This window comes from Pezoporus wallicus, unplaced genomic scaffold (assembly GCF_028554395.1).
Source record: "Pezoporus wallicus isolate ANWC-B61680 ecotype Strahan unplaced genomic scaffold, APGP_CSIRO_Pwel_v1 contig_7819, whole genome shotgun sequence".
Lineage (NCBI taxonomy): Eukaryota > Metazoa > Chordata > Aves > Psittaciformes > Psittacidae > Pezoporus > Pezoporus wallicus.
The window spans coordinates 12,602-24,220 of NW_026642241.1; the positions used below are offsets into that span (position 1 = coordinate 12,602).

Here is an 11,619-nt window from a genome sequence, read left to right on the forward strand (position 1 = left end):
AGACAAGTTTTATCCACTCCGGCCCATTATAAATCAGCCCAGCCATGTTTAGTCCAGTCCAGCCCAGTTTAACACAGTCCAGCGCAGTTTAATCCAGCCCAGCCAGCTCCAGTCCAGCCCAGTCCATCCAGTCCAGTCAGTTTAATCCAGTCCAGTCCAGTCAGTCCAGCCCAGTGCAGTCCAACCCAGGCCAGCCCAGTTTAATCCAGTCCAGCCCAGTTTAATCCAGTCCAGCTCAGTTTAATCCAGCCCAACTCAGTTTGACACTGAGTTTAATCCAGTCCAGCCCAGTTTAACACAGTCCAGTCCAGCCCAGTTAACTCTCCCATCCAGTCCAGCCCAGTCCAGCCCAGCCCAGTCCAGTCCAGTCCCTTTAGTCCAGCCCAGTTTAACCCAGTCCAGCTCAGTTTAATCCAGTCCAGCTCCCTTTAACCCAGTCCAGCCCACTTTAAGTCCAGCCCACTTTAACCCACTCCAGCCCAGTTTAGTCCAGCCAGCCCAGTTTAACCCACTCCAGCCTCGTTTAATCCAGTCCAGCCCATTTTAGTCCAGTCCAGTCCAACCCAGCCCAGTTAAACCCAGTCTAGCTCAGTTTAATGCAGCCCAGCCATGGTTAGTCCAGCCCAGCACACTTTAACCCAGTCCAGGTCAGTTTCATTCAGTCCTGCCCAGTTTAATTCAGCCCAGTGCAGTCTAAAACAGTCCAGCCCACTTTAACCCACTCCAGCCCAAATTAATTCAGTCCAGCACACTTTAATTCAGCCGAGCCATCTTTAGTCCAGCCCAGCCCAGTTTAAGTCCAGTCCAGCCCAGTTTAACACAGTCCAGCCTCCAGCCCAGTTGAATCCACTCCAGCTCACTTTAATCCAGTCCAGCCACTTTAGTCCAGCCCACCAGCCCAGCCCAGCCATTTCCAGTCCAGCTCACTTTAATCCAGTCCCAGCATTCAGTCCCAGCCCAGTCCAGCCCAGCTCAGTTTAACCCAGTCCAGCTCACTTTAAACCCCAGTCCAGCTCAATTTACCCAGTCCAGCCCAGTTTAACCCAGCCCAGCCCAGCCCTTTTCCAGTCCAGCCCAGTTTAATCCAGTCCAGCCTAGTTTACCCAGTCCCAGCTCAGTTTAATCCAGTCCAGCCCAGCTCATTTACCCAAATGCAGCCCAGCCCAGTTTTGTCCAGTCCAGCCCAGTATAACCCAGTCCACCTCAGTTTAATCAAGCCCAGCCCACTTTACTCCTGTCCAGCACAGTTTCATCCAGTCCAGCCAAGTTTACACCAGTCCAGCTAAGTTTAATCTAGTCCAGACAAGTTTGATCCAAACCAGCCCAGTTTTGTCCAGTCCAGACAAGTTTAACCCAGTCTAGCTCACTTTAATCCAGCCGAGCTCAGTTTAACCAAGTCCAGCCAAGTTTAATCCAGTCCTGCTCAGTTTAACCAAGTCCATCCCAAATTAATCCAGTCCAGCTCATTTTAATACAGCCAGCCCAATTTAACACAGTCCAGCACACTTTCATCCAGTCCAGCTCAGTCTGATCCAGCAGAGCCCACTTTAACTCAGTGCAGCCCCGTTTAATCCAGTCCAGCCCATTTTAGTCCAGTCCAGTCCAACCCAGCCCACTTAAACCCAGTCTAGCTCAGTTCTTAGACCTTTCTCCGCCAAATACCACCATTTCTTTAACAGCCTCATCCCAAAACAATAATAATATTCCCTTTTGGTCTTCTGTAAACCTAAGCATCGAACTTCGTTTTCGTAATACCACAGACCCAAAAGCACTCTTACAAAAACTCTCAGTCACATAACCTGTATGTTTGTTCAGTAACCACAGCCGTGACCACTACATGCAAAAAAGAACAGAAACAAAATATCATTAACGAGAACATAAACCAAAAACAACTTCTGCCATTATTCCTGTGGCTGAAAGCAAGACAAAAATAAACACTTAGCTTAGTACCACCAATAACAATAACACCTCAAAGAAAATCACAGCACAAAAGACTTTAGTGGCACATGGACACATAAATATTTTGGCAGCTTAAAACTTAGTCCTAAAGAAAGCCCACTTTTAAAAATTACAAAAATACAACAGAACAGAAAACATTAAAACCACAAAAGACCCTAGAGACCTTACCATGAAAAGAGCCAAACTTTAAAGAAGCCCCTTTGTTTCGAAGCTCTGCCTTATATACCACAGGCCCCACCCACAACCCCTCCCTCAATTCCCTGGCTTTCTGATTAGCTTTTATAGCCTTTTAAGTCTCGAGCCAAAATTACTGCTCAGATGTCCCATACTAGGCACCTGGCTGTTTACTGCATCCACCCAATTAATTTTCATCATCTGCAGGAACAGCAGTTAAAAAAAAAAGAATAGAAACCAAAAATCCAGCCATATAACATTTCATAGGCAAACAAATAGAGGAAAATATCCTGAAATATTAACTACATTAGACAGTGAAGAACCAGTACCCTCTATACTTTAGACTTTTAAAGTGAGAAATATACAAGCTAAAAAACATTCTTAAACCTTTCCCTGCCAAAAATCACCATTTCTTTAACAGCCTCTACATCCCAAAACAACAGTAATGTTCTGTTTTGGTCTTCTTTAAACCTAAGCATTCAAGTTAGCTTTTATGAGAGCACAGACCCAAAGGCACCCTTGAAAAAGCTCCTAGACATATAATTAGTATGTATGGTCAGTAACCACAACCATAACCATCATAGGAAAAAGAAACAGAAACAAAAGAGAAGAAATTAGAACAAAAACCAAAAACAAATCTTGCCATAATTTCTGTGCCTGAGAACAACCAAAAAAAAACTGCTTAGCTCAAAACCACCAATAACAATAGCACCTCCAAGAAAACCACAGCACAAAAGAGTTTAGTGGTACATGCACACATAAATACTAAGATAGCTTAAAATATTTAGCTCAGAAAAAAACATTTCAAAGAACTCAAAAGCAGAAACAAAACAGAAAGCATTAAAACCACAAAACACTCCAGAGACCTTACCTTCAAGGGAGCCAAACCCTATAGGAACTCCTTGTTCGGAAGCTGTGCCTTATATAGCCCAGGCCCTACCCACAGCCCCTCCCTCAATTCCCTGGCTCAGGTGTGGGCCAAACCAGCAGCTGGGATCAAAACAGCCTGACAAGATACAGCTGGGTCTTTTGGATCTGGGTTTGGCTCCTTGCTTGCTTTCTGGCTTTAACTTTGTGGCCTTCTTTTTTTGCTTTAGATTTGCATTCAAAATTCACAGACTACAAAGTTTCACTTGGATTCAGTTACATTTTGAACTGTATTTGCTTTCAGGCCACATAGAGTCTTTCTGTCTCAGATTCTGGGGCTCAGACTCACATGGGTTTCTTTCCACACAGGCTGGTTCAGTCTCATGTATTTAAACTGCACAGACACTCCAGCTCAGACTTAGGCTCAACCTAGCATTCACTGACTCACACATCCACACAAATCATACATTGAGGCTAACACAGACTCCCTGGCTCAGACTTGCTTTCACATTTTAAGTGAAAAAAGACATTCAGGTTATTTAGCCAAGGTGAGCCACGCTTAAAACACCCAAGTAACAACTTATTTCATGGCCTTGTCATTTTCATAAAACTGTATTTTTTCTTTCTTGTTAGTGTTTTCCTAAGGGGTGTACATGTTAGAATAAAGGGATGGAAAACCTTTGAAGTTTAGTGGATGAGTAGTGAAATAACAGGAGAGAGAAATGGTAGTTGCTGAGGCAAGGGTGCAGCTTCTATATCTCTTTGTGTGTCCTTGTTTCCATTTCTTTGTTTCCATTTCTTTTGTAGGTGTTGCAGGTAACTCCAGAGAGGTGAAGCTGCAAATTGAGGAGGGCCGTGAGAAGGTAAGGGGGTTGTCTGGGTGTGTTTGGTGGTTTAGATTTGAGAAAAGCATGGCAAAGGGGTTCAATTATTTGTATTTGGTGTTGCAGGGGCTGCCTTCTTCCATTGGAGTCAGATGAGTGCTTGAGGTGAGTTGGGGAGGCAAGGAGAAGGGTTGTGAGGTTGGGCACTTTTTCTAAGCACTGTGGTCATTTGTCTCTATTGCACTCCTAGGACCTGGAGAGAAGGAGAGGCTCAGTGTTGGACTCTACTATGGGATTGGAACAGGAAAACATAATGTTGAGGAGCTTTGAAGGAGGAAGAGGGCTTTTACAGACTAGGTCAGTATTGGTGGGTGGGGTGGTGGTGATGATGATGGCCAGCACATGGTGTTCCTCTTGGTTCCTTTGTTGCAGGTTAGACAGAGTAACTTGGTAGCTGTGGCAAGATCCCAAGACTTTGATGTGGGTGTCCTGAACATCCATGAGACCCATGGCACTATGGAAGTTAAGTAGAAGGATTGCTGGTTGGGACTGGAGGGTGAGAGACAAGGTCAGGAGGGCAGGAAGGGGTTTGAAGTGTAGCATGGGGCTGAGGGGAAGACAGGGGGTTACTTTGCAGCATGAGCTTACGTGGGTAGGGCTGCTACAGCTTGACTGTGTTATAGAGTGAGGGTGTCCCCCACAACCCTTCCCTCAGTGCCCTGGGTTAGGGGTGGGGCAAACCCCCAGCTGGGATAAAAACACCCTAACAATCCACAGCTGGGTCTTATTTTACCTGCCTCTGGTTCATTGGCTGCTCCCCAGCTTTCATTTTCTGGCTTTCTTTCTGTGGTTTAATTCACATTCAAGACTCCCTAGACCATGCAGGTTCCTTCTCACACAGACTGGTTCACACTCATTCTCGCGTTTAAATTGCACAGACACTCTCTGGCTCAGATTTTGCCTCACACTCACTTAGGCTCAGTCTGACACTGACTGGCTCATACATCCACATAAATCTCTTACTGACTGTATCACAGAAGTTCTGGTTCAAACTACTTGGATAAGGCTCCCTGGCTCAAACTCACTCTCGCTGTCTAGCTGAAAACTACCATTCAGAGGACTCAGTCAAGGTGAACTATGCTTGAAACACCCAAGTAGTAACTTATTTCAGGGTCGGCTGCAGCTTCTATTTTTCTATCTGTGTGTGCCTGTTTCAATTTTGTTTTTAGGTGCCACAAGTAACTCGAGAGAGGTCAAGCTGCCAACTGCGGAGGGCTGGGAGAAGGTAGAAGGCTTGTCTGCGTGAGTGGTGCCTCAGAGCTGAGAATAACATGGCACAGGGTTCAGTACTTATGTTTGTTATTGCAGGTCCTCCCTTCTATCTCTGAAGTCAGATGAGTGTTTGAGGTGAGGCAGAGAGGTAACAATAGTGGTTTTGGGGGTCCGTCACTTTTTGCAGGCACCATGGTCGATTCTCTCTATTGTACTTCTAGGTCCTGGAGGAGAGGAGAAGCCCAGCATCGTATTTTGCAATAGATTAGTACAAGGTGAACGTAATACTAAGAAGGCAGAGTTGCAGAAGAGGCTGGCATCGATGGCTGGAGTGGTGGAGATGACGGCCTGCGCAGCATGTTACCCTTTATTTCTTTGTTTCTGGCAGATGATGAAGAGGAACTTGGCAGTGGCTGAAACATGGCTGGTGTCTGCCATGGGACTTCTGAGCAGGGAGGCTGCCTCGAGACCCATGGCACTATGGACGCTTAGTAGAGGGACTCCTTTAAGAGGCGAAGGGGTGGGGGACAATGTCAGAATGGCAGGAAGGGTTTGAGATGTATCATTCCAATGTAGTATTTGAGCCAGAATGTCTGAGAAGACGCTTGGAGGTGCCTGGGAGGAGAATGGTCAGTTTTAGCATAGGTAGTGCCTGAGAGTTACATGCCACGATGAAAAGGTGCTATTTGTGGGGCTCAAGTCTGGGGTGTCGTGTCAGGGACTATAGGTAATGGTCCTTGATGAAACACTCAAAGATAGAAAGTACTGTTTGTCCTCTTTGGCTCCTTCTTGCAGTGTTCTGCTTTGGCTGCTCCCCAAAAATTCCAGCTTTGGTTCCTAGCCAGAGAGTTGTGCTTTAGAAGTGCCTGGAGAAGTCCTGACCCTGGGAGACCTTCCTAGATACGGTTGGCCGCTTCTTGCGCCGTGGGCTGGCCCCCTGCGTAGCAACGAGCGTGCGTTTTTGTGAGTATGAAAGCCCGAGCCTCATGCTGTGTGAGGGAGGCAGAAGCTCATGCCAGCCAGGTGAAGGTTGCCTGCGCGGGGACGCCCGCTAAGGTTGGGCCTGCCACCTCGCACTGCCATGACGATTGTCGGAGCTGGTTTGCCGATGGTCTTCCTAGGGTCCTTGGGGTTGGTAAGATAAGGAACCCTGAGAAGCATGCTTTGCTATCTGTACAGTTTTCTGCAATAATGAACTAGTTAAGTGTTCTCCATTTGTCTCTAGTTATCCCTCACCTGGAATTCTTGAACTCTGGAACATGTGTAGTGAGTTTTTATAATCACAGTGTAGTGGGGTAACAGAGGGAGCACCCCCAAATCCCACCTTAAGCCCTTTAGAAGCCCTCCAACCTCCCCACTCCCCCCCACCAAGTCCCATTATAAACCCCCCCTTAGAGCCCCATATCCCCTCATAAAGCAGAGGGAGTTTGTCCTTCGCTGACCCCGCCCCCTGCGGCCTGCACAGTAACCTGCTGCCTGCAACCCCCATAGTCCCCCTAGATACTGGAGCACCCCATAGACCATGTCTTGAGCAGCAACGCCACCCCTTTGCCCTCCAGGTAGAGCCCGTGCTGCTGGTCCAGCTCCTGCAGGGCTCTGGCACAGCCAGCAAGGCCCACCACCAGCCCAGCACCTGCACCACGGAGTCCCACTGACTGTCCCATAATGCCCACTGAGCCCCATAGAGCCCACTGAATCCTACAGACCCCATTTAACCCACCATAAACCCATTTAGCCTGCCACAGACCTTCTCCAAACCCCCTTTAACCCCTAATAGACCTCCCAAACCCCATTTAACTGCCCATAGACCCCATTTAAGTCCCACAGATGCCATTTAAACACCTAGACCCCCAAACCCCCTTTAACCCCCTATAGAGCCTATTAAGCCCCCCCCATAGACCTCCCAAACCTCATTTGAGCCACCCCCAGACCTCTCCAAAGCCCTTTAACCCCCGGCTGAACTTCTTATAGATCCCACCAAACACCACTTAATCCCCCATAGACCCCATTTAACCCCCCATAGAACCCTGTAAACCCCCTTTAACCGCTACAGACTCCACTGAACTTCTCACAGATCCCCCAAACCCCACTAAACCCCCAAAGACCCCATTTAACCCCTCCACAGACCCCCCCTCCAAGATCCTTTAACCTCCTATAGGCCCCCCAAACCCCATTTTACCTTCTCCAGACCCCCCAAACCCCATTTTACCTCCTCCAGACCCCCCAAACCCCCTTTTACCTCCTATAGACCCCCCAAACCCCATTTTACCTCCTCCAGATCTCCCAACCTCCCTTTAACCTCCTACACACCCCCCAAACCCCTTCTAATCCCCACAGACCCCCTTTAACCCCCAGAGACCCCATTCAAAACCCCCTATAACCACTACTCACATCCCATTGCACTACCTTTGAGCCCCACTCCTCCTTCCACCCCCCACCAATCACAGTGCAGCTCCGCACCCCCCCCTTAATCAATCAGCACCCACTTCCCCACACACACCTGTGTCATGTGCATTCCCCCCCGGCCCGTCCCCCTCCGGCGCTGTTCACTCTGGAGCCGAATGGCGCCATTGCAATGACCACGCCTTGGACACCATTTTCAACCCACAAATGATGTTTTTAGTCCCAGAATGACCGGGTTTAGCCCCAAATCGGCTGTTTTCAGCCCCAAAACAGCCACTTTTGGCCCACAAGCAGCCACTTTTAGCCCCAAAACACCCAGGGTTAACCACTTTCAGCCTGCAAACAGCCATTTTTGCCCATTTTCAGCCCACAAACAGCCAGTTTTGGCCCCAAAATGGCTGTTTTCAGCCCCCAAACAGCTGTTTTTTCCCGGTTTTGCCCGTTTTCACCTCCCACCCGCCTGTTCCACACTGTTCCTTCACTCGTTGCCGTCCCACTCGGCCCCATAGCGCTCCTGCAACTCAGCTACATTGTCGCAGGAGACGCGGCGCCAGCCCTCAGGCCCCACATGGTAGACGGAGACACGGCCGCCTGAGTAGGCATCACGGTGCGCGGCCTGGAAGATGGCGCGGCGCGCCAGGGCGCAGGCAGGCTCCAGCTCCAGCTCCGGGTGGTAGCCGCGGTCCAGCACCCCATAGGCATAGGGCGAGCCCGAACCCACAGCAAAGGCGGTGCCTGGGACGCGTGTGCCGTCACTGTCCACATAGTAGAGGCCTAGGGGGTGATGGGGAGCAATAGGGTCAGTGGGGGACCATAGGAAATAGAGACCCACAACCATGGTCACCAGCCCCATATAACTCAACACCCAACTCCCTGACCCCACAACAACCAACTCCAACCTATAACCACCTATCTTATGGTGCCCACCACCCCCTAACCTTGACCATGAGCCCCATAACCACCACCCTACGGTGCCACTCACCCCTTAACCCCCAATCCCCTGGTATCTACCAGCCCATAACCATAATCCCAGCCTCCTATACTTCAATACTCAAGTTCTTAACTTCACAACCATGAATATCGCACCATAACCATCAACCCCATGATGTCCATCACCCCCTAATCTTGACCACGAGCCCCATAACTCCAACCCCATTGTATCCATCACCCCTTAACTATAACCCCCAGCCCCATATCCTTCAATACCCAACTGTTTGGCCCCATAACACCCAACCCCATGATGTCCACCACGCCATAACCCGGCCACCAAGCACCATAACTCCAACCCCATTGTGTCCATCACCCCCAAACCATAACCCCCAACCCCATATGTTTCAATACCTAACTCTTTGGCCCCATAACCCCCAATCCCATGGTGTCCAGCCCCCACAACCCATACTCACCAGGCCCCCTCTTGTCCCAGCCGCCGATCATGGTGCCCATGCTAAGCCCCATGCCCTTGTACTGGTACACCATGTTGGCCAGCAGCTTGGCGGCGGCAGCCACCGAGGCGTGCTGCCGGTGACGCAGGCGGTACACACGGCACTGCCGTGCCAGCACCCGCTGCCAGAAGGCACAGTCAGCAGCGCCGCCAGCCAGGGTGCCCAGCACCCGTGCGCTCACCTCCAGCACCTTCTGCACTGACTGCGACGCCACATAAGAGCCGGCCGTGGCGCGGGAGTCAACGGCCAGCACCACGCCATGGGGCAGCTGCGGATGAACAGCCAGAGTGCGGTTGCCTGGAGTCTGGAGTCCCTACATGGGGGTCTACGGAAGGTTTAAGGGGGATACAGGGGTCTGGAATCCCTACATGGGGGTCTATGGGGGAATATGGGAGGATATGGAGGGATTTGGGGGTCTGGAGTCTCTACAGGGGTTCTGTGGGGGTGTGGAGACCCTTTATGGGGGTGAATGGGGGGATATGGGGATCTGGAGTTCCTACATTGGGTTCTAAGGGGGAATATGGGGGGGACATAGGGTTCTATGGGGGTTTATGTGCGGTATATGGAGGTCTGCAGTCCCATTATGGGGTTCTTTGTGGGGATTTGGGAGTCTGGAGTCCAGTACAAGGGGTTCTAGGGGGAAATATGGGAGGATATTGGGGAGATATGGAGGACCGGAGTCCCTGCATGGGGTTCAATGGGGAAATATGGGGAGATATAGGGTGTCTATGGAGGGATATGGAAGTCTGGAGTCCCTAAATGGGATCCTATGAGGCCTATGGGGGGGGATGGGGAGGTCTATGGGAGGATTTGGGGGTCTGGGGACCCATAATGGGGTCTGGGGGGGGGCTATGGGGGAATTAGAGGAGATATGGGGGTCTATGGGGTGTCTATGGGGAGGTTACCTGGTAAAAATGGGGGCTTACGTGTGTCTATGGAGGCTTATGGGGAAATATGGGAATTTACAGGGTGTCTTTGGTGGGTTATGGGGGTCTATAGGGTCTCTATGTGCCCCAGCCCTCCCCAGTGGCTATGTGTCCCAGCTGCCCCAAAATAGCTCTTTATGGGCCCCTATGGGGTCCCTATGTGCATACCAACCTCCCAATGTGTTTCTGTGGGGTCTCTATGGGTTCCAGCACCCCCTAATGTTTCTCTATGGGTCACAGACCCCCCCCCCTCCCCCCCGGCCAATGTCTCTCCATGGGTCCCAGTCCCTCCACTGTCTCTCTGTGGGTCTCACCCCCCCCACACACACACACACAATGTCTCTCTATGGGTCCCTATGTGTCTCTCTGCCCACCAGTGTCCGTACCTTGAAGGCCAGGGTGGTGGTGCCGTGCAGGAGGTGGATGCCGGGCCCGGGCAGCAGCGGCGGCAGCTCCCGGAGGAGGGGGGCGGCGATGCCGGCGGGGGGCCCTGCCGGGTCCCGGGGCGCGGCGAGCCCCGGGAGGAGGGAACGGGACGGGAGCGGAGCCTCCGCCCGCAACACGCTCGCCAGCGCCATCTTGGAACGAAAAATGGCGGCGGCGCAGGACCGATGCGGCCGTTACCACGGCAACGCGGCCGCCATGATGGGTGAGGGCATGAGTCGGCAGGAAGGAGGGGCTGGCCTCAATATGGAGGAATGGGGCGTACACAATGGCGCCAATGGCACCTCACCAATACGGCTGCCCCCAGACTCCCAACATGGCAGCAACAATCCCAACCCGCGGCCACACCCAAGATGGCGCCGGCCATGAGCAACTCCCACCAGGACACCTCCCACCGCCTCCACCGGCCACCGCCCCCCGCACCTGCCGCTGGTTCCCGCGCCCAGCTTTACACCGCGCCCCGCCATCACCACCACCTGCAGTACCGACTTTTGCCCACAGGGCGGCAGCAGAAAGCGGCGCCTGCCTCCTCACGTACAGTACCAAGGGTTGTTCACAGGATGGCAGCACCCGCTCACTTACTCGGTACCGCAGCCGCGATGGGCTGCGCTCCCCGGCCCAGTTTACATCCTCCAGCTACTTACTGGGCATGTAGACTTAAATTTATAGGTTTAAACTAACAGTAGTGTGTGTGACTTCAAACTAACATAGCTGAATGGAGCAAACTGTGCTAACTTGCTAACACGTAGAGAAAAAGGAATGTTCGGCTGATGGGGCAGGAACACCACAGGACTATAACAACTAAGGATTCGGTAAGACCAAGGATGCCAGCCTTCCAGATTCAGAGTGGTGCCCAACGTGGAGTACCCCTGGAACAGAACAGAAGCAAGGACATTCCAACTGCTAACACAGCACTAGAACCTCGCAAGCATGTGCCAGCACTGAGGTCATTCAGTAAACATAGTGAGGAACACTACCAAAAACCAAAAGAGCCCCACCCATCAGCAAGAAAGCTCATGCGTAATTAGAATGCAAATATTATAACTAGTTCATAGAAGAGCTATGAATATGCATGAGTATGCTAAATATATAGCCACTGTCAACAAGTGACAGCATACTCACCTTTGCAAAACTATTCAGGTGTACGCCCCATGCTGCAATAAAGAATGCTGCTTTCTGAAGCCAACATCTCAGGAAGCTCTTGCATCCTAGAAGCATGACACAAGGCTAAAACCCTAGCTGCAGTCTTAATAAGGCCATGTATCTGCATTTGGCAAAAATGACTGCTGAGAGACAAGTCTTACCAGA

At 50.9% G+C, this 11,619-nt stretch overlaps 1 protein-coding gene across 1 annotated transcript; it reads right to left on the bottom strand.

Moving 5' to 3' along the window:
- Positions 1-7,952: 7,952 nt before the first annotated feature.
- On the bottom strand, positions 7,953-10,460 carry PSMB5 (proteasome 20S subunit beta 5). Its single transcript, XM_057428218.1, has 3 exons — positions 10,254-10,460; positions 8,903-9,209; positions 7,953-8,273 (listed from the first exon to the last, which is right to left on the bottom strand). Exons 1-3 carry the CDS (start codon positions 10,443-10,445, stop codon positions 7,978-7,980), a joined length of 795 nt encoding a protein of 264 aa, XP_057284201.1. The 5' UTR covers positions 10,446-10,460; the 3' UTR covers positions 7,953-7,977.
- Positions 10,461-11,619: the final 1,159 nt, after the last annotated feature.